This window comes from Amborella trichopoda, chromosome 1, assembly GCF_054954075.1.
Source record: "Amborella trichopoda isolate Santa Cruz 75 chromosome 1, AtrichopodaSantaCruz75HAP2 v2.0, whole genome shotgun sequence".
NCBI lineage: Eukaryota > Viridiplantae > Streptophyta > Magnoliopsida > Amborellales > Amborellaceae > Amborella > Amborella trichopoda.
In genome coordinates, this window is record NC_142336.1 from 53,820,352 (window position 1) to 53,843,492 (window position 23,141).

Here is a 23,141-nt window from a genome sequence, read left to right on the forward strand (position 1 = left end):
ATGATAAAATTTGAAGGTGCACCTTGCCTCTTCGGCTACGGATGCATCCGTATGCCAACTGCACCCATATATAAGTATGGGGTAATCCAATTTTCCAGCCCCATAGACGGGGAAATTCAGTCTTGGGTATTGAATTAATAAAGAAAATGTAAAAGAAAAAAAAAAAAGATATTTACAATATCGAACCTAGGGTAAAAGTAAAACGAAAAATCACGAAAGCATAATGCCTAGGCATCGAATTTAAGGAATCTAATAACATGTGGTATTTGGTCCATACATACAATTTTCCTTTTCTTTCTTTCAGTTAGTTAAAGCAGTAGGAATCAAACTTAAGCTATAGCATTGCTAAGGTCAACTGCTAATCTAATCTAATAGTAGACGATAGTTTTTTTTGAGGGAGATTTTAAAAGAAATGAATAATTTAGCATCACACCTATATCAATTGATTTAATTTCAAAATACTCACAAAAAATATGTATTAAATTGGAATAGTGACAAATATGAAGAATAATAAATAATTCATCCGTCATAGTTAGATTGATAATTTTCCCTTTCATTAGCAATAGAGAAGAGAGGACAATTTCACAGTTAGTATTACAAATCCAGTTAATAACAATATAAATAACCGATGGAGATAATAAAAGGAGAAACAAATAATCGTTTAAAATTAATTTAAACCTTCAAAGAATGGCTCGCTCACAAGCGTAGGAACGATGGCTCTCAATTCTCTTCAACTCATCTGCTCTTCTTCGTTTCCTGTAACCATAATCTCCTCTCTCTCTATCTCTCGCACACACACCACACCACACATTTTTCGATTTTCGTTACTGATGAATATCAGTTTCATGTTTCGTCGCAGAGGATTGAACTCAAAGGGGAATGCCCTCGGCTTTTCAACTGCTTCTCCAGGTCCCAGGTACTCTCTATCTCCCTCTCTCGGGCGCGGGGAAACATTTATTTGTTTCAATTCATGAATACACAGATATTGAGCGTTCAAAATGGAAGCCTCTCTCGGGCGCGGGGGAGACATTTATTTGTTTCAATTCATGAATACACAGACATTGAGGGTTCAAAATGAAAGCGGTGGCGAAGTACCTGGTCAGAATGGCAGTGGAAGAAGGATTTGGCGACGCAGAAAACTGGTATTTATAATTTTCTGATTCTAAAATAGAGTATGAAATTTTGAGTTTGACCCATCATTATATTTCTGCAATTTTTTTTCTCTCAGCTATGATTAATATAAGGATTGATTTCATTTATTTTTAATTGGGTTTCTCTTTTTGTCTGTAAGCACCTATACAGATAATCATATGTCATATCCTCTTGTTATATCTCATCTATTTTCTTCTTCCCTGTGGCTCAGAATACTAGAAATTTGGATTTCACAGGTAATTATATTTGCATTTTCGAGAGAATTCGGCTTCTTTGGTTTGGTGTTTATTCCATTCCTAGTTATTTAACGAAAAGTGGCTATGGAAACTTGTGGGAAAGCACTCAGGGGAAACTCAACAAGTACCCACTTTCAAATCCATTATTGTGTATTTCATCTGCCTACGTGATGGATAGTATAGAAAATAGGGAATCAGTGTTTTCTTTTGGGGTTTGTAGTGATCCTATAAGTTGTTTACTATATGTTTATTCTATTTGATCTCTATGGGGATATTCCCTGGGTTATCGATTAATAAGGCAATAAGCACACTAGCATGAAACTTCCTTCCACTTTGTTAGCTGCTTCATGGTAAACTGACTTGCATGACCCCCATCTGAATAACATTAAGAGAAGAGAATCACCTAGACCAATTGGAGGACTCGAGAAGATTGGAAGATTAACCTAAGATTCTTAAAGAGGGCTCTTGTTTCTACCTCAATAGAGTGACAGGTGCATGCCAGCAGAACAGTAAGCTCTGTACTTTGGCAATCTCAAAGTAATCCTCCCACTCATATGGTATGCCCCTGATGGAATTGCCTCCAAAGTTGGGTTCGAGAGAGCCTTTTGGAATCTTGTTTCTTAGGAATCTGGAACTAGAATTTGGAACTTTAGTGCTTGCCGCCATTCACTCTCATGTAGGATCATCTGCTCTTACCGTGTTGAAGTCCCTTCACTATAGCTAGGGTTGCCCAAAATCTGTGATACATTTTTTTTTCACTAAGATGACATGGACACCCATCAAAAAATACATTGCTTCTTCAAGTTACTTCATAGACGTAGATATTTGAATCATTGTTTTATACGATGTATTTTCATTTAATAGGCTTGTTTGATCCATATCTTACTTTGCAAGCTTATAGTCATAATATTCTACAATGTCGCAAATTATAATGCATCCTCATATAAATATGCTCTTAGATATACACAGTCCATAAGCAATGGGCTGCTAGGATTTTAGATTCTATAGGGTATAGACTTTTTTTCTTTTTCTTTTTTTTTTTACTTTTTTATTATTGATGGTGTTAGATATGCAGTTTGTCTCTACTCTTCTTCCCTACCTCCAAAAATTCTTGTTCAGTTGGTTCTAAACCTTATGCACTTGGTTCTGAAACCTTACTCCCTCTCTCCCCTAGGGAGAGGGAGGCAACCCAACTTCCTTACACCTTCTTATTCTTAAGCTCTGATGCATCTTGGAAACCCTATGCTTCGGCAACCTGTCCTTACGCCAAACCCCCAATTTGCCTCCTCCCCACTCCTCCAACCTTTATCAAAACTAAGTCCACTTGCCAAAGCTGACAAAGAAAGCTTCCCCAGGTGGACAGATTACGACCACTGCCAAGACACCAGCTATCCTAACCCCTCACCCCTACATTGTCTCTACCCTCATCCCTCTCCCAAACCCCTAAAACTCCTCTGAAACCTTTTTCAGCAAATACCTTAAAGCTTGATGAAGGTTTTATTTTGGAAAAAATAGTCTCTTCCGTGTTCCAAAAAACGCCGAGTGGTGCCTAGGTGACCCAATAGAATAAAAAGCATGAGATATCTAATTGTCTAATTGTTTTAGGGTCAAATTTTGTGTAAAAAAATTTAAAAATACATATTGAGACATATAACACATTAATAATACATAATATATAATCCATCCATAGTCTATTAGTTCATAATTCCATTCATTTCAAATTCAAAAATCAAAGTTCAAACTTCAAACCTTTAGACCATAATCCATAGTGCATAGCATAATCCAAATTCCATGCACTCCAAAGTTCATACACACAGTAAAAAAGGAAAATATTATAAAAAACCCTTCAACAGTCCTAAAAATAGTCCAAAACTAAATCCAATCTCAATGGGTGTTGTTTGGATCGATTTTTCATAACTTTGAGAAACCCTTCGATCCTATGAAAATCACAATACAAATATTTTGAGGCTTTTATCTCTCTAAAAATGGTTCAAATGGGGTTTAGGTTGGATATGAACCTAAACCCCTTCATTTACATACTTAACTTTAGAAAAAAACCAAAATTGCCCTCAACAATTGGCGTTTTCACCCCTAGGTGGCCACCCAGGGACATGCCGCTCAGTTTGCCCGCCTAGGCCTGGGCAATGCGCCCATGCCACTGTTTTTTGAAACACCAAGTCTCCTTGTGCAAGGTGCTCATTGGAACATTTCAATGACATAGGGATGATTTAAGGGGAATCGAAAAATGGGGACAAGTGGTACGGAGAGAGCCAGATATGACATGCCAGAAAATTTCAAGAGGAAACTTCATTTTCTCCTTCCCCTCTAAAACCCAAGCTCTACAGGCCCTGCAAAGCATAAACTTGAGGTTTAAAAGAGCTTCCCTCACTACTTCTACTTGCTCAAAAGTGGGGGGTTGTGCAACCTTCCAAAGTTTAGATCTGTGCTTCTAACATCCCTCTCCACGTTTGGCACCTAGAGACTTTCAAAAAGATTGGGAACCTGTGTGTGGACTTCCTTACTGTAAAACGTAACTCCATTGAGTACCTCCCCCTTGGGTCCATCCATCCACTGATTCAAACACTTGATCCTAGCCTCATCCCTCACAATATTTGGCTCTCCATTGGGGCTGAGACTTACCATGTTGCCATTTCCTGGGCCTTGGCATCCTCTCCCATGGGGTCTCCATGGTCACCTCCAGCCTTCGAAAGCACAACGGTGGATGATTGTGACCCAAAGAAGAAATCAAAGGAGGCGTCATCACCCTCATCCCAAGATCATTGGTCTCCTAAAAAAGGATAGCATCACCCATCATCAACTCATCAGTCGCCCCCGCTTCGTAGGGCAAACCAATGGCTACCTGGTGAGGTGGCCCCTGGTGATACAAATTACAATTCCGCTCCTCAGCATTCCCCCTCATTCTCTATCCTCGCCTGTCAATGTGACCCTTCACATGCCACCCTGCCCCCTTACACTTGTGCTGGGACAACTGCTAGCTAGAGATTCAAATCATGCCGAACACTTGGCCCCAAGGGAGTCCTGGTCCCAAGTGCCTCTTTCCAACCCGTCATCTATAAGCCCTCAAAGTTCTACCTTGTGCCTCAAACTCCACCCTGGCTCATCCTTGAGCCCCGGACGCCAATCTGACCTTGATGACCCTGCACCCGACCCCCATGTATGGTTTTCGAGGTCCTACCCTTCTAACCAGCCTAAGGAGTCACATCCTCTTGCTCTTCCCCCTGGTAACCCACTATTTGTATAACCAGATGGCAGCTGGTGCTTCTGGCTCCCATGTGATAGGGCAGGTTGAATGTTCATTTAAGCTCCCCTCTAGAGGAGATCTTGTGTACTGCTCACCCCCCTCTATCAATCCACTTTCTATCTTCGGCTCCTCTTTCAAGGGATATTGTCAAACAAGCCTAGCACCCATTGTGCTGGTTGCACCCCAACCCTATCTAACCCCACAATAGACCCAAATTCCCTAGCCTCTCACTTTACAGTGCCTCCTCATCCTTGTGTATCTCTACCCTGCTATGATCCACAGTCCACACTGATGCAGCACAAAATACTGCTCTCGAGTATCTAGATAAGTGAGAGAAGCTTAAAGTCTCCAAGAGGAACCACATAAGGGCAAATTAGTTATTGAGTCTACCATTTTATGCCTTTTATTTATTTATTGAGTCTTTTTATTTACTAAGGGGCGTAAGTAGTAATTTCTAGAGCCTTTTATGTCTTTTTATTCACTTAACTTCTTTTATAATAAAGGGCCATGATTAGATTAGATGGATGGCCAAGATTAAATCTTGTTGAGGATTCTCTTATATAAGGGTTGATTATGTTATGTATTTTATTCAAAACCCTCGAGCAGCAAGTGCTCCTTTTATCTCTGGTTTTTTTAGTATCTGTCTCTAATTTTTGATCTTCTCTATCTTCTTTGTAAACCCTAGCTCCAAGCTACTAGTTCTGCGCCTGGTTAGTATTAGAGCCTGACGATCAATAATGATGGTACTGTAGCACGGTACAGTATCACATTGCTGTAGCATGGTATTGTATCACATTACTATAGCATCGATTTTTGTGCCCTAGATCACAATCATGCCTCCACGTAGAGGAAAAGGAGGAAAAGCAATAACCATGAAGTCTTTGATGTTGTTCGCGAGAAGTGATTGCTGATCTAAGCAGATTGGTCGAAATTCTAGCTTTGCGTTTGGCGCAAATGGAAGCCCCTTCTCAGGAGGACGAGATCAGATGTGGAATCTATAAATCCCTTCCATGATCAAGCTCCAAGGAGAGAGGTAGCGCATCATACGAGCAGGGATAGTAGGAGATGGGAAATTGGTCTCAAGGTTGAGATCCTGGAGTTTTATGATGAGGACACCAAGCATTCTTTTGAAGGTGATCCCATCTATGATGAGCCTGTTGATGAAGAGGACCTGGAAGTGATCTATAGTGATCATGGGGACTTACCACCATTCTTTTATGTAGCCTATATATTAGCTGCATTATGTGTAATCATTACATCAAGTCTATGTACCATCCTGAAGAGCGTAATATCAAATGAATCTTTAGGCTTATGATGCACCCTATAAACCTATATATAATTTAAGCCTGTGATCCATTTTCGTTATGAGATTATATTCCCATAGAGGATACCGACTAAGATAGTCGCATCAAAATGGTATACTTGATTGATAATTATCAGAAAAATATTATGCCAATATGAAATGTTACCTTGTCAAATTTCTTGGGACCATGAATTAGGGTTCGTGGTGCCTTGGAACAGACTTGTTTTATCTTAGGGAAGCTTATGTGGTCAATATGAAAATGATGGAGATCAGTGAGTGAATATGAACTTCTAATAATCATCAGTGACGTACTCCTACCATGCTGGTAGATTCACTTCATGGTGACCTACTTCAGTGATGTCTACAGACTATTTATCTTTGGAGGTGTAAGACAGGTCTGTATAATGGAGTACTACACTGGTTACTTGGATAACTCTTTGCATAAGAGACCGTAATCTTTCTTGATATTGGTGATGACATGGTCAATGCATAATTGTGTAGCTTCCATGAAAGATGTCCTCATCAATTATTGGCAGATTTCTTTGAAGAGATAGTTAACAATAATATGACACTCAGAGAATCAACTATGCTTGCCATAGGGACAATGACCTCGTGATCTCCATATTTGATTGGGTTTAGGAATTTGGTTCACATCTACTTTTTATTGTATACTTAACCAGACCGTATTTCTTCCTGTAACTTCAAGGTAAATCCTCGCTTCCTGTATCACTGGCATCATCAACCCGCTTTCACCATGCATGGGTTGTCTTCTTAGTACTAGGATATTTGTTGATATCTGGAGGTCCAGGAGTTTCAAGCGGTCCTGGCATGAAATGTAAGGAAATTGAAAACATTATGCAGTATGATATAATGGAAGTAGTCTGTTCTCTTTAACCCTACTGTATCTTTCAATAAAACTGTATATGTTTTTTTGAAGAAAGTTTGTCGTCTCTTGAGTTTTACAGTTTCGCTTATTAACCTAGATAGTAATGTCTTATTTTTGAAATGTTTACGTCATATATGCTTATTTAGGCAGTTAGACAACACAAATTCACCAATAGTCATCATTATTGCTATAATGGAGCATGTGGTTTACTTTGTTGACACTTGACAGGTTCTTATTATTTCTTAAATTTATTGTTCCATTATATTAATTTGAGTAAAGAGAGAGAGAGCCTTCTTGTCGAAGAATCCTGTGGTGTTTTGATTTCAGTAGATCATGACTGTCTTTGTTGTGAAACATTCAGACAAAGAAAGACAGGACACCAGAGTACAGAATGGAGAGAATACCCTTTTTAGAAGAGCAGATACGGAGCATAAGGCAGTCAGGGAGACTGATGGCTTTGGATATAGAGAAGCTGATGTTGAGGGAGGACAACAGGTTTGATTTTGTGAATGAGGTGGCCGAGGAGGCCAAGGCATATGTGGAGAATGACCTCGATGAGTATGGCCACAAGAAAGCTATTCTTCATGTTCTCAGCAACCGCATGAATGATGCTGGTTTTTATCGGCCAGAGGCCTATATGGAAGAAGATCCCTTTAAGCCTGGACCAACGTACCTCAAAGAAGACAATATGTAACAGGTACCCACATAAACTCTCATGATTTTGGCTAATCAACCAATGACTTGAGTCTGATTTTAGAGAGAGAGAGAGAGAGAGAGAGAGAGAGGAAGGGGGAGGGGGGAGGTGGGAGATTTGGTCAAGCTAAGGTGCGACTGGTCGAGAGACTAGAACTGATGACCTTATCTCACATTAGCTGTTTTTGTCAAATTATTGCTATGATAGGCTTGCTATTATCGTCTCCTCAATGAGTGAACGAATTTTGTAATGCTGTTTATCAGTGACGTGCTCTTTCTGTAACTCAATGGACAGGGTCCATGTTAATGTGTTGTGTTTGTTTCGTTAACATGTAAGGAAGTTTGTTTTGCAGTTTTGCTAGCAATTGGAGGCGAGTACATTGTTTTGAGTCCATACACTGTGATGCAGGCAGTACATTGTGCGTGTGCTGCATTGCATCACAATAAACTTTCCCTGATTTCTTGTAGTAATTTGGGATCTGATTGACCGTGTCTGGTTTGATCTCATCAGGATGCTTTCCAATATTTCATCTGTATGCTGTCCCTTATTATCAGATGTTTAGATGAGTGTTTATTTTTCAATCTTTGGGTATCTTGTTCTTCTAAGTTTAATACACAAATGCGGTAATATCACAATTCCATGAAATCTCTCTCTCTCTCTCTCTCTCTCTCTCTCATGGCAGACACAGTGCCCACAATCTTTGTTAGATAAAACCAAGGGAAAAATAATATGGTCCATATAGACGCAGTAAGTGTTCATATTATGCCGTCATTCTATGGTTGGAGGTGGTCATACCATCCAATAAACCCACCATGAAAGTGTATCTCATGTCCTCATCCCACTCTGCATCACTGTCCAACCCATTGATCAGAAACACTATCTCATTCTGATCCCTCCTCTTAACATAATCTAACCCATCAATTCGATGGTGATCAATCCCGTGATCACTTATCCCGTGTGGCCATAAGTGATACATTAAATTTTCCAAAATCACTTGCATTTGCAGTATATGATGGTTGCCCTACTGACATAGAATAGAGATCCATAAGTTGGATCATCCTGCCTATTACTCTGTCAATAATGAGAAAAATTAGAGGCCTAGCAAGTAGTATCATTCGTAGCAGTGATGTGAGCTAGCGTAGAACCACTTTTTTAAGGAAGAGAATGTGCAAGTGGTTATCGCATGGCATACTCAAGAACTCTCATGGTGGCTAATGAAACCAGTAACTTGAACCACCAATTTAGAGAGAGAGAGAGAGAGAGAGGATTCCATCATGCATAGGAGTGACTGGTTAGAGCCGGAATTGAGGACCCTCTTTCGTTTATTCTGACTGCTGTATCCTGAATGAGCAAAGAGAAATTTTGTAACGCTGATCATCAGTGGATGCTCCATCCATTGCTGCATGGACAGCGTTGCTGTGCATGTTCTCAATTTGTTTCCTCATCCGTGAAATGTTACTTATGCAAGAAAGATAGGTTTATTTTGCAGTTTTCTGTTGTCCTTGAAGACCGTGAAGGCTTGCCACGGTAATATTTTTTGTTTTAAAGACTAAACCAGGGGTTGACCTGGTCACCCAACAAACTGAGTGGGTTCAGCCGGTTCCACTTAGGTTTGCTGGTTCTCCGAGGTTTTTCGTATTGAAAAAGAAAACTAAAAGGCTAGTGGGAACCATGTGAACCCAGGGGTTCTTCAGATTCGAATCACCCACCCACTGGTTCTGATTTACGTTGGGCAATACTGAGCTCCAGTTTTTAAAATACTGGAAGCAGGTAGCATGTTGTCCGCATGCTACATGGCATCGCACTTACTTCCCTTTTTTTTTTCTTTTTTCTTGAGAATTCTTTTTGAATGTGAACTGTTGTATTGCTAAAAAGACAAGGTACATCGGTTACAGGTAAAGAAAAGAACCCGGGCTCCAAAGTACAAAAACCCCGAGGGGTGCAAAAAATGGTGTCAATCCCTAAAGGGATTCAAAAAATGCTATACACTTGAAGCTTTGAGCTCACAAGTACAAAAACAGAGTGGCAATCTCTAAGGTGGCAAAAAGTTCCCCTAGGATGCACCCGACTGTGAGGCATTCTCCCTGGCAAGGGAGTCAGCAACCGCATTTGCCTCCCTCTAGATGCGTCTCCAGGAAACAGTAAGATCCCAGGATATGTGGAAGGTTTCATCGAAAATGTGCTCCAATCTTCACGGGCAGGGTGGGGCTTTAGAGGCTGAGGGAATGACATTCCTAGAACCACCCTTAATCACTAGGTTGGAGTTCTACATGGGGTTAAAATTTCTGAGGCCTTCAAGTAGGGCTTGTGCCTCTGCCATGTTAGAGCCGGCATGGCCAATAGAACGTCAAAAGGAGAGGAGAATGGTGTCAGATGGATCACGGTAAAGGCCACCTATTACCACGAGGCCCGAATGAGGAACCATCAAAATTGAGCTTGATTTGGCCTTATTTTGATAGCCTCCATCGAGGAATATAGTGGGGTTTGGGTATAGAAGGGCAGTCAGATCTTGGTAGAAATCCAAGAGGGAGCAGTGTGAAAAAAAATTGTTGTTTTTCGACCAAGCAATGATGGACATGGATTTGTCAATTAGTGTTTCGATCAAGGACTTATTGCCTCAAAAGATCCTGGAGATCCTTTCCATCCACAAAACCCAATGCAGCTCTCCAGAGGAGTACTCTTAATTTGTGTCACTGTAAATGGAATGTACCAACGGCATGGAGTATGGATTGGGGTGTAACCCAAGAGCGGTTGAATAATTTTAGGAAATGGCCCGAGAGTGAAGAGGCGCTCTCACAGTGCAAAAATAGATGCGCATTGGACTCTTCTGCTGAGGAGCACGACACATCATTGGCAACCTGTAGGCCTCTTCTTTGTAGTTGGTCAATTGTAAGGGCCCTTTTGGATCTCAGTGCCAAATAGATGCGCATTGGACTCTTCTGCTGAGGAGCACATGACACATGGATTAGCGACCTGTTGTTTTTTTTTTTTTTTTAGTTGGTCAATTGTGAGGGCCCTTCTGTAGTTAGTTCCTCTTTTTTCACTAAGTAGTTTGGGATGTACTTGATAGTATCTGGTTTAATCTTAGTAAGGGTAATCATAATCGTGCCCTTCAAATAAACATAGCATCTGTATAATGTAATCCTCAGGAAGGCATGGTACAAGGGGCCAGAAGTACCATCGCCATCTAATCCATGAGTTGGATGGTGGAGCAAGTCAAAACCAGTGTGTTGCTCATGTCGTATTCAGAGAATCAAAGAAAATGTTCAACAAGAAAGATCGCATCAAAGCAATTGAGCCCAAACCTAATATTATTTGTCCAAAGTGCCACGCCAAGTATTTTGATTGCAACAAAATAATTAAATGGAACAACAGGGGAAAAAATATAAGTATTACATGAAATTAGATGATAAAATCAAACAAGCTGGGAGCTACAAATTTCCTCACGTGGCCTTTACACAAGCTATATTACACAAGAGAGAGAGAGAGAGAGAGTAAGAGAGAGAGAGAGAGAGAGCTTTCAAAGCCCCCAAGGCAAACCATGCACTGGGGTTGTTAACTTCTAAAGCCCAAGGCCGACCACCTCCTTGTAACGTCTTTCTTCATCCTTTGGGAGCCGGTATCGAGTAAAGTTTCCAGTGATTTGGCCTTTCTATTCCTTGCTCTTCCTGCCGTTTTCAAGAGCTCAGCCAACCTTTTCTTCTCGTCATCAACATCAGGATTAGCCGTTCCGAGCTTCTCTTCCCTCACCCCGAGTACATACTCTAACATCTCAATGGCGTCATCTACCCTGTCATTCCAATCAACAGCGAATTACTTCAAATTTTCCCAGCATTCTTCAGCTTATGTACATAATTTGCAATCAAGAAGTTAAAGAATGGGCTCAAGGCATAGGTGGTGGGAAAGTGATGTCTTGAGTCAAGTCCTACCAGGTTTAACATTAAAGGAGAAACAAAAAACAAAAACACTAAAAAGTTACAAAAGAACGAAAACCTCTCTCATTTTTCCATGACCAGCTGGTTCAGCTGGTGTATTTGAAACAAGTAGAATTAAAATTGAAAAAAGGGCAATGGAAAGAACCGATGCATTTCAGCCATTTCAACTGTTCAACCAGTTGAACAAATTGACTAGATTTCAGATAGGAGCCCCCAACAACTAGGAAGAAAGGTTCAACGATTCAATGAACAGGCTGAACCAGCCAAAATGCCCAACACACTATTAGAGGCCACTTGAATCAGTTCAATACACATAAGCTGTTTCTTTTTTTCTGAACTTTTTATCTCCAATACCTAGTTGTAGGGATTGGAAGCAATATCTGGATTGGGTTCGGGGGATCGTTAAAGCCTACAAGATTGCTACGGTAGGAGTGCTGTTTGTGCAACAAGTATGTTATTGGGAATCTCAATCCCGACCTTTTAAGATCTCAACTCTTAAGCTCTTAAGGATCTGGCTCCCAACCTTAAAGAGTACATATGCTCCCGGACTATATATACTTTTTAAAGCAAGGATCTCTGTATTTATAGCCACCAAACAATACAATATTAAAAGTATGGTTGTGTGGCTAACTGGCCATAAATAATTAGTCGTTATCTTGAAATTTAAGGTGGGGATCGAGATCTCTAACAAAGCGGAATGAGATCCCAAAATTTAAAAATAAAAAACCCTTGAGGATTCTTTTCCCAGTATGCAGGAATGAGATTCCAAAGCTATCTACGTTGGGAGATCCCAGCAACTATCCTCCAACAAAATAGAGGCAGACATAATGGATATTCAGAAAGCTAGTTTCCATAAGTCCGTAAGAACATGTCCAGCAACTCCAGCAACTACTAAGGATGCCAAAGATTCGGCATATAGATGATATATCTAACTTAAAGCAGATGTGTATGTTCAGAATTATCAATTATGTAATTCCAACATGAGAAACAGCCTAGAACAAAATGAAAATAAAATAGGTATGTACCCAGAATTATGTGAGGTCATTGGCTACTGAAGTATGATCAGTGCTTTGACTTGTTGAAGTCAGACAGAGCCCCTACCGTACTTGTTCCCAATAACATACTTGTTGCACAAACAGCACTCCCCCGCTGAAATTCGTTACCTCTTCCTCTTCTTGAAGTGCTTTGACTTTGCAACAGGCTTCAAAGTCAATTTTGAGAAACAAAACTGATGGGAGTAAATGTAGACCCTACTACTCACTCTCTCAAACTTTGCAAACACTTGGGGATGTGGGGTCGAAGCCTTGCCCTCCAAATACCTAGGGCTTCCTCTCTGCATTGGCAAACCCAATCATAGACTTTGGTCCCATATTTTAGACAAAGTCGATCGCAGACTTGCCGGATGGAAAGGCTTCCTCTCCCCGGAAGGAAGGCTGACCCTTATAAAAGTAACCCTTGCAAACATTCCAGTTTATCAGATGTCCATCTTCCACATGCCAATAGCTGTCGGTTCTAGAATGTAACAGCTGATGAGAAGGTTCTTTTGGTCTGGAGATGATTCCACCAACAAATTCCATCTGATAGCTTGGGATAAAGTCTGCCAGGCCAAAACAAGGGGTGGCTTAGGAATCAAAAACCTTCAAACCAAAACAAAGCACTCCTGGGCAAATGGTGTTGGCGTCTCTCGACTCTAAGCAACCAACTATGGATCGACATCCTCAAACATAAATACCACCTACAACTCTCCATGATTACCTAACTGCAGGGCTAACCAGAGGTCCTCTGGCATCTGGAGGTCAATTTGCTCAGTCTTCCATGCCTTCAAATCTCGCATAAGATTCCATCCAAGGTCGGGTAACCGCATCCTTTTCTGGCTAGACCCTGGTTGGGGCACACCCCTCTAAAGGACAAATTTCCTGACCTCTTCTCCCTAGCTAGAGACCAAGGGGCCACTGTGGCAGAGGAAATGCTCCCAGCAGGTTCCCTCCGCTCTTGGAACCCACATTTCAGAAGGGCTCTAACTGATCAGGAAACCACAAACTTTGCCACCCTGGCTGCCGAACTTCAAGCTTGCTTCCTGGCCCCTTCGGGGTCAGATCGAATCATTTGGACTCCGGCTCCTTTGGGGGAATTCACAGTCTCCTCCTTTTTCCGACGTCTATCTCTCCCTCCTACCTTACCTCTTGCTCCTGCTGCAAAAGATGTCCAGCTGCCCGGGCTTGGACATCTTTTGCCCCAACTAAAATCAAGATTTTTTCATGACTAGACCTTTCGCAGAGAGTCTTGACGGTAGATCAGTTACAAAGAAGAGGTATCCCAATTCCTAATCGGTGCATGATGTGTCTCTCGGCTGAAGAGACTAATAACCATCTCCTGCTGCACTGTCAATATGGTCACAACCTTAGGGGAGCAATTCTAAGACTATTCAATGTACAGTGGGTGTTACCAGCAGAGGTGGCATCCATTCTTTCTTCGGTACAACCTTTCCCCTGGAATAAAGAGGGAATCCTCCTTTGGAAATCAATGGTGGCTGCTGCTTTGTGGGCACTTTGGATCGAGCGTAATAACAGAATCTTCCAAGGGGATTTCTCACCTTGGCCCAAGGTGTTCAACAAGTTTAAGTCAACCATTATCTTTTGGGCCACCAACCACCATTACTTCGAAGGAGTCTCCTCTTCGGCTTTCAGGGATTGGAGCTCAGTCCTTCAATTCCATCGCACACGCCTGCCGCGTGCCTCAAGATGGAAACCTCCACCCCAGGGACAGCTCAAACTTAACTTCGCCGGCTGCTCTCTAGGTAATTCCGGCCCCTCAGGAATAGGAGCAATCCTCAGAGACCACCTCGATTCCACTGTGGCAACTACTTCCAAACACATTGGCCATGCAAACTCTATGGAGGCTGAAGTGACGGCACTCTTGGAAGGCCTCAAACTTGCAATCCCACTACAACTGCACTACCTCATCATCGAAAGAGACTCCAAGAATACTATTTCTTGGGCGCAGAATCTCCCCTCCTCCTCTTCTCCTTGGCAGTTAGCACACTTGTTTGACGAGATTGAATTCCTTTGCAGGAATATGTCCGTCGTGTGGATGCATCCTTGGAGGGAAGGAAACCAAGAAGCTAACATCTTAGCCAAAGAAGCAGCAGCGATGGCGATCGATTACCACTTGTTTTGGAGTTTTGGTTTATAGTTTTTGGGTTTTTGTCTGATCGACCTGTTTTTCTAGGTTGTTGTGACTCACTATAACCTCTTAAAAAAGGATTTTGATTCCGTTTGTTCACTCTATCCTTGAGCATCCTTCTTTTGTGGAAGGCTAAGGTCTTGCACTTATCTCCTCTTCAATTAAAGGTTAACACATTAAAAAAAAAAAAAAACAATACGGCCCAAGGTTATAACCTTCTCATAAATGAGTTGGCAGTTATGATGTGAGAGTAGTCCGTACAATTTGAACCAAAGACATGTTTGGTGAGACCCACTCTTTATATATCACTATCATGCTATGCCACAAGTCATATGGTCACAGTAAAGTTTGCCTTTTAACAGAGCATCTTAGGCAAGGTTTCAAAAAACGCTAGGCGGCCTGCCTGGCGCCTAGCGCCTAAGCGGGCGCCCAGAACCTCGGGCAGCCCGTAATTTAAAAAAAAACAAAAAACGCCTACCCCGCCTGAGCGCCCGCCCTAGTACATCCGCCCGTGTAGGGCCGCCTGGCTAGGCGGGCGGATTTTTGGTCCAGGTCGCCTAGGCGCTAGGCGAACCATTTTTTAAAACATTGATCTTAGGATGCATATGAATGGGAAGAAACCATAAGTCTGATCCTCTTGTGTCACTGGCTTTCAAGTTATGCTAATGTTTCTAACTGTGGACCACAAGAAATCAAGGCATCTCTTCGCACAAATTACTACAATGCTCCACTAACTTGCAATTAAAAATATGTTAATATACACTTTTTTCTATTTTTTGGTAAGATCATTTGAAATGGGGCACATAAGTGCAGTTACTCTCAGTATAAGTTATCCACTATTAAGTTCTAAATATTAGGCAAGAGTTCAATTGCTAACAATAAATCATCTCTCTACCATATAGAAACTGGGCCTAGGCTTGACTAGTTAAGGTGTTGACGTATGCAACACTACATCCCAAGTCTGAGTCCATTGCTGACCAAGCCAAAAAAGATAAAAACTAAAAACACCATCAAAAACCTGGTTTAAATTCTTACAGCTGAATGAGCTCCTCATCCAATATACACTGAATAACATAAAGACCAATGCCAGGGTATAAAGTGGGCAGCAAAAGAAAACAATATCAACCTAACCAGCCATTGTCGCTCGTCTTCGGTCGTTCCAAGCTCCCATTTTGTCATCATGAACCTTAAAGTAAGTTATCAACAACCTACTGTCTAATAAGTTCATATCTGGAGAAAGATGACAAGTAAAATAATGGGTTGGTCAACTCAGTTGTTCATTTTGTTGATTTGGGTTCAGATTGATATATACCAAGATTTAGAAACAGCTCCCATGATGAATGCCATGTGGGTAATTGACTAAGATATTGAACAAAAATTGGCTTCCTACAATAATTACAAGGGAATAGTTACAACAAGCTCATCATTGTGACGATACTACAAACTTGTGAAAATCAGAGAGAATCCAGCACAATTGGAAACATCCAAGAAAATCCCATCAAGTTGCACAAGGAATTTGTACGACAGGATCACCCAGTGTTTAAAAAAACGCCGAGTCGAACCGGACTCGCCCGGTTCGACTCGGGAATCGCCATGGACGGATCGAATCGGCGAAAAAAATGGGAATCGTCCGATTCTAGAGAGAACCGGACGATTCTATACAGTGACTCGCCGATTCACTGTACGGAATCGGCGAGTCCGAACAGTGAATCAGCGAGTCCAGTACGGAATTTTTTTTTTTTTTTTTTTTTTTGTAATCCATGATAGATGTTTTTGTAATACTTGATCGATTTTTTTGTAATCCATGATCGAATTGCTTTTTTTTTTTTGTAATCCATCATCGAATTTTTTGTTTTTTTTTTTTTTTTTGTAACCCATGATAGAATTTTTTGTAATCCATGATTGAATTTTTTGTAATCCATGATCGAAATGTTTTTTTTTTTTTCTTGTAATCCATGATCGAATTTTTTGTTTTTTTTTTTTTTTTTGTAACCCATGATAGAATTTTTTGTAATCCATGATCGCATGTTTTGTAATACATGATCGAAATGTTTGTTTTTTTTTTGTAATCCATGATCAAAATGTTTGCTTTTTTTTTTGTAATCCATGATCGAATTTTTTGTTTTTTTACTTTTTTTGTAACCCATGATAGAGTTTTTTGTAATCCATGATTGAATTTTTTGTAACCCATGATGGAATTGTTTTTTTCTTTTTTTGTAATCCACTATTGAATTTTTTGTTTTTTTTTGTTTTTTTTTTTTTGTAATCCATGATCGAATTTTTTTTTGTAATCCATGATAGAATTTTTTGAAAATTTGTGATTTTTTTTTTTAATCCATGATCGAATTTTTTTTTGTAATCCATGATAGAATTTTTTGAAAATTTGTGATTTTTTTTTTTAATCCATGATCGATTTTTTTGAAAATTTGTTTTTTTTTTTTTTTAATCCATATTATTCAAAGAGAATATGAGAGAGATGATGATTTTGAGGCCACCCTATCCCAGCCATATTATTCACATATCGAGTCCCAACAGCAACAGTGTAGGGATGAGCACGACAGTGCAGGTGAGCATGAAGGATGGACAATCTTCGAGGATTTTAGATTGGGAACACAACAAAACACTAACACTCAGGGATTTGGGAATAGTCAGACGCCTGCTAATATCGATGATTCGTTTTAGATCGAATCAATGAATTGTTAAACGAATTCAATCAATGGCACCAGCGTGACCAAGAAGAACAATAACGTCGTCTATCATTTTATTTTTAGATCATATGTTACTAATTTTATGCTTTATTGTAGTCCATGTATGTTGATATACTTATTCTATGATAATTATATGTTTATCCTTTTGTGTGATGTAAATTAAATGCTGAATGGCGGTTCATGCAGGGAAAGAACATATCAATATTTGCATATTCATTAAAAAACATGAAAATTCTTAATGGTGTACCCTCATTTCTTATTGAATTCCTAAAAAACAATATTTATAATGAATTTTAATAATTTTTTCGAATTTTTATTAAGCTTTATTATGACCGATTCGCCCGATTCCCGATCCGGATCGCCGATTCACCGATCCGGATCGGTTTTTTGGAAGCCCGATCCGGGTCATCAATCTGTTTTTTAAACCATTGGGATCACCACATGTGGATATTGCAAACATAGGAATAGAGAATCCTACATGGTTGGAAACATACTGAGACCCCAGTCCAAGCCCATGCATCAATACATCACTGGCAAACCTATGCAACTGCTGAAAGGTGACCTCCATATTGCTCTTAATCTTTTGGAATCGTCCCAATGATCATCCATGGATAAGGGGTAACCTTGCTAGTCTAGCAAGCCATTTTAGTGCACGGAATTCATCGTTTCCACTATCAAGGGTCAAGTGCATCATGCCAAGAAGATCACGAGTATGGCAAGTATATTGTCTCTATTTCATCATTGAATAAAATAAAAAAAGAAAAACATGACTCTCCCCTGAACATATCTCAAATACAACCAATGCTGATAAAGGAGAGGACATGCTCCAAAAGGGGCCCCATTCATCATGATAAATTAGCCCCATAAAAGACTTTGGCAGCCCTGATGTAAAAACCTCTTGTCACCCAATTTGAAAATCCTTTTGGAATATATTATCTCCAAGGCCTCCTACACGTCACACATGAATAGTTACTGCTTTCTATCTTACTCGTTGGACCATCCATAGTAGCCAGTTCTTACAACACTCATTTTAGCTCATCAGAGATCTTGTTCTATAAAGATGGTTGCTCAATGAAGATTTTATCTCAAACAAACAACCATCCAAAAGTTCCCACTTACCTAGATCGGTGGAGCAGTTGTAAGCCCCTGCAGGGCTATGAGACCATGACAACCAATCCATCATCTCTTAGGAAGGAAGATCCTGAAAAATCTAACTAACAAGTGTGGTTCTCATACCACATGTTTATAATTTACCAAAAGTCTCAAGTAAGTTTGGGAAGCAAGCAACCTTGTATGCTTTCATGTTTGCAGAACTTCCATAATTATCTATGCAACCAAACTAAATTTGGCAGCAGTTGGAAATGATTGTTTTCCCTAATTCATTCACTAATTTCTTGATACAACTAATCTACCTCATTAGCAGTAAGCCCTGCGTTTACCAAAGTAAAGTTTTCAGGGGTATGTACACTATCTTTAGGTTATGGACTAAATAAGGGCTGGCTTTCACCAAAAGCTAAATTTTAAAAGTTCCGTATGCATGGGTACGGCATTTTACTATTTTTAGATCAGCTAAAGCATAGCTTAAGAAATAAATGCCCATATCAATATGAGAAAGCAAACACAAAATACACAAAGGAAAATGCCTTAACTTCTCACAATAACACAAGGTTGCAGGTTAACATGTATAAAAAAAAAGAGTGTGTGGATGTGTGAATGTTTTAGAGAGAGGAGAGAAGGGTGGGGGTAGGGGTGGGGGTGGGGATGGGGGCATATAGACATACAAAAATGAGCATTATAAGCATAGGAGAATGTAACTTGCCTGCCCATGGCATCATAAGCGGCAGCAAGGTTGCTGTAAACGCCCAATGTATCAGGATGAAATGCCCCACACTCCTTCTCCAATATCACCTTTGCCTCCGCGAACAGCTCAACCGCTTCCTTTATTTCAAACCTTTGTACGCATGTCAGCCCCATCTGGTTCAAAACCACCCCAAAAAAGGCAGAGCCTGCCTCTCCACCTGCCCTCATCTTTGCCACCACAACCTTAAACGTATCATATGCATCCCCATACCTAATATAATAACAAAATGAATAGGGAAGAATGTGAATAGAATTGCGCAATTAACCTTGAAAGGATTTCTGTAAACATATTAATGATTGAACCATAGTCCATGGCCAAGTAATGAGATCGTATAGAGAAGCCACAAATATGTCACACCGCATCCTAAAATGGTTTCTATGCACATTATGATAATCAAAATACTCTTATACAAATCTAGCAAATAGAATGAAAAGATGATCAGGAGAATGTGTAGGCCTTCTCAAATGAATCATAAAAGGGTTAGTATGATATACGAAACAACTCTCACACAAAGCAACAGTGCGAACCATCCTGTTTAGATGTAATTGTTCTCACGGATAATTCACTATTTCAATAGATTAATTCGGGTAATGAATTACCTGTTATTTGGTGGCATCAGTGATAAAATTATCGGAGATAGGCAGTACTTGAATAAGTTTCTCTTTTTGACAAGTTATTTTTCTTTATTCAAAGAAATTTACTAAAATTTTAGTCAGAAATAGCTAAAAATATCTCCAAAATACTGAAGAAGTTAATTTTAGATAAGATAGTATATCCGAGACAAAATTGACTATCATTCAAACAGGCCCTCAAACAATACCTTCCAACCATATAATAGACCACCCCCATCTGGGCTTCGATGCCTGCAACTTGGCCCTGTCGACCTGGTGCGACTGAGCCATCCATCATTCGCACTGCCTTTTGCAAGAGTTTTACGCTCTCATCGAGATCGCCCATGGCCTCATACACAGCTGCCACCTCGGCCAGCCCTGCACCAAATGTTTGAAAACCATGTTATGCTGTTATAATTACCCATTAGATCATTATAACGTTTCGAAAGACAATTTAAAAGAGAACCATTTGAAAAGGTTGCATTGGCCTCAAACGTTATAACAACCACCCGTTACCTGCCCAAAACCCTACTCACCTGCTGCTACATCCTCTGTCGCGGTTCCTGGCACTGGCTTGGCGTAGACCCGCAGGGCGCTCTCACAGTAGGACCTTCCCTCCCGCATCTTCCCCGTTCTCTGATACAAATCGGCCAGCCGCACCATCACCGTGCCAACCGACAAATGGTTCTCCCCCCTCGCAGCCTTGAATACTGTCAGAGCCTTCTGGTAGGCAAACACCGACTCATCGTATCTTCCCATCCCCAAATAAGAATCCCCAATACTAACATCAATAGCAGCAACCTCCTCATCAAACCCGTTTGCCGCTGCTGCTACACTTGCGAGGACCAAATGCTCGAGTGCAGCCTCGTGATCCCCCATGGCTTCGCAAATTAAAGCCATCAGCCGCCTGTCGGAGGCTTCCTCGGCTGAGGCAGGGGCGGTGTGCTCCTTATGAATTGCCAGACAATGTTTCACAAGCTCGGCTGCCGCAGGCAATTGCATGATTTGGGCCTGTGCCTCAGCCAAATACCGACATGTTTCGGCGACACGAGGGTCGGTGTCTCCTAAGGCCTCTTTCTGGACCGCAAGGCCCAGAGTGTAGCTTTTGATTGCGAGATCTTGACTGCCGAGCATCGCATAGGTGTCGCCGAGCTGCATGTGGCCGGAGAAGGCAGCGAGAGCGTGGTCCGGCCCCAAGTTAGGGTCTGGAATCGAGATGGATCGCTCGAGGATGGGGACGGCCTCAGCAAACTGGCCAAGGCCGCAGTGGATGGCAGCAAGAACATGGAGAGCCATCACAAGGTCAAGGCTAGGGCTAGGGCTTTCTGCATTGCAGAGCTCAAATGACCGGGCAGCACGCGCAGCACAGTCGAGGGCCTTGGAGGGGTTGTCCCCAGAGGCAATTAAGTCGCGGGCGAGTTTAAGAAGAAAGGGACCGAGATCAGGGTTGTCGAGACCTAACTCCTCTTCATGCTCAACTGCAGTGAGAGAGAGTCTCTTCTTCTGTTGGGAGGAAGGAGAAATTGACGACTTTTTGGAAGGAGAGGGTTTGGACTTTGCAGGTGATGGAGTGTTTGGATCTGGCGACGTTTTCGACGCCATTTTTGGGGTTTCAGAGACTAAGCCAGGCATGCCGTGGAGATTTTAGAGAGAGAGAGGAGTAGGTGTTGTGTGAGATAGTTGCAGAGAAGGGGTTTTGAAGGGTGTGGGAAAGGTGAAAATGGGAGGGAGAAGTTTCTTTCCTATTTTTGCTTTATTTGGTGCATTAAGTCTTTCAAATGGGAGGAGGTAGGACTTTTCCTTTGATTGCTTTAAGGTGATGGACCAGCAGTATCAGCATTTTTTTGTTTTGTTTTGTTTTGTTTTGTTTTGTTTTGTTTTGGGGGGGCCTTTTATGCTTCCTGTTTGCTTGCAAGCAACTCAATGGAGACAGCCCACCATCACTCCTAAAACCTAAATTCATGAATTGGTGTAATTTGCTGCATCTCTTTAAAAGTCCAAAACATTATTAGGTTTGCTTTTGGTCTCACGCCCACCTACTTTCTCACCTTTTTTTACGGTTTAAACTTGGAATTATGGGTCTCTCTCTTTACAGTTTTATTTGGAGTTATGGGTATCTCTCATTAGCTGCTTAATTTTTGTTTTATTTATGTTGTAGAATCTCACAAACTTTGTTTGGTAAAATAATGAAGATGGGGCACAAGTTCTTAGTTGCTGAAGCTACTTCAGGAGAGAGAGAGAGAGGGGGGAAAAAATGGGGGAGAAAATGAGGGAGAGAGAGAGAGCAGGGGACTGAGGGGCCGCCTGCTACTGAGAGAGAAAGAGAAAGGGGATGGTAGAAATAGTAACCCGCTCGTATTTCTTTATCAAGAGAACCGCTTACCGTTTGATCTTAGATTCGACATTTTAAAATATTTTATTTTTAGTTGTTTTATACAAATTGTATGAATGTGAAATTTTGTAAGTGCTACTTTTTCATTCAGACACACCTATAAAAAATATTTAAAATAATTTTTTGATAAAATATAATTATCAAAATACCTCTTGACGCTTTTAAAAGTATTTTGATCATTTTTATTTTATTAAAAATATTTGTTTTATATTTAAGCTAATGCGATTTTAATAGAAGAATTGACGTTCAAAATTTGGTGTCAAAATAGTTTATAAAAAAAAATTAAAAAAAAGATAGTGTAAAGACTTGACATTGTGATTGAGGCGGTCTTAACCCTCCATTCAGAATGGACGGTCGGATAAAAGGGGATAGAACTTTTTGCTACAAGGGACGTAAAAAAGCTTGCCCAAAAAATGGTGGCCCTTTGTGTTTATTAAATTATTAAATTAATGGATTAATAGTTCACAATAAGAGATTTCTGAGATTTTAAAATCGTTGTGCTTATGACATTTCCAGCTATTGTTAATTAAGTAGCTAGTTGCATGATTTTGGCCAGCTATTTGCGATATTGCTATTCGCACCATTGCTTTTGCTATCTGCACCCAAAACATGAGTGAATATATTTTTCTAGCCCCAAATATTGGTCCATGTAGCTTCTAAATGATAAATGTGGGCAAATAGCAATCCCATTAAATGTTCTCTCTTCTGATTTATAAAGGACTTAGTTATCAACTTTTCAAATGATTGAAGTGCTCCACATTATTGTTGACAAATATTTGTTTTTTTTGTTGGTAAAAAAAAAAAAAACTCAAGAGTACACTCTCGATGCAACTTAACCCCAATCTAACTTTTTTTTCTTTTTTTTTTTTTTTCAAAGTACATTTTCTAGGCAAATACCCTCAATCAAATAAAAAAAAT

The 23,141-nt window shown here is 40.5% G+C and overlaps 2 protein-coding genes across 4 annotated transcripts; one reads left to right on the plus strand and one right to left on the minus strand.

Moving 5' to 3' along the window:
- Positions 1 to 694: 694 nt before the first annotated feature.
- On the plus strand, positions 695 to 14,753 carry PTAC7 (plastid transcriptionally active7). 3 transcript variants are annotated; one of them, XM_088873897.1, is made up of 5 exons: positions 695 to 758; positions 860 to 916; positions 1,059 to 1,142; positions 7,201 to 7,536; positions 14,540 to 14,753. In XM_088873897.1, the coding sequence occupies exons 1-4, from the start codon at positions 714 to 716 to the stop codon at positions 7,531 to 7,533; spliced, it is 519 nt and encodes a 172-aa protein (XP_088730023.1). In that variant the 5' UTR covers positions 695 to 713; the 3' UTR covers positions 7,534 to 7,536; positions 14,540 to 14,753. The 3 variants fall into 3 exon arrangements, with proteins under 3 accessions (XP_088730023.1, XP_011623615.1, XP_088730004.1); XM_011625313.3 differs by lacking the exon at positions 14,540 to 14,753 and adding an exon at positions 7,886 to 8,114; XM_088873878.1 differs by lacking the exon at positions 14,540 to 14,753 and having other exon boundaries at positions 7,201 to 8,114.
- LOC18434790 (protein KINESIN LIGHT CHAIN-RELATED 1) lies at positions 10,827 to 21,785 on the minus strand. Its single transcript, XM_011625312.3, has 4 exons — positions 20,368 to 21,785; positions 20,041 to 20,209; positions 19,179 to 19,430; positions 10,827 to 11,323 (listed from the first exon to the last, which is right to left on the minus strand). Exons 1-4 carry the CDS (start codon positions 21,461 to 21,463, stop codon positions 11,089 to 11,091), a joined length of 1,752 nt encoding a protein of 583 aa, XP_011623614.2. The 5' UTR covers positions 21,464 to 21,785; the 3' UTR covers positions 10,827 to 11,088.
- Positions 21,786 to 23,141: the final 1,356 nt, after the last annotated feature.

Excerpts from the sequence above, each read along its gene's own strand:
- PTAC7 (XM_088873897.1), top strand. The coding sequence starts at position 714 with ATGGCTCTCAATTCTCTTCAACTCATCTGCTCTTCTTCGTTTCCT. Across the intron at positions 917-1,058 it reads ACTGCTTCTCCAGGTCCCAG|ACATTGAGGGTTCAAAATGA; the intron begins GTACTCTCTATC and ends ATGAATACACAG. Across the intron at positions 1,143-7,200 it reads TTTGGCGACGCAGAAAACTG|ACAAAGAAAGACAGGACACC; the intron begins GTATTTATAATT and ends TGAAACATTCAG.
- LOC18434790 (XM_011625312.3), bottom strand. The coding sequence starts at position 21,463 with ATGCCTGGCTTAGTCTCTGAAACCCCAAAAATGGCGTCGAAAACGTCG. Across the intron at positions 20,210-20,367 it reads GACAGAGGATGTAGCAGCAG|GGCTGGCCGAGGTGGCAGCT; the intron begins GTGAGTAGGGTT and ends CATTTGGTGCAG. Across the intron at positions 11,324-19,178 it reads GCTTATGATGCCATGGGCAG|GGTAGATGACGCCATTGAGA; the intron begins GCAAGTTACATT and ends TTGGAATGACAG.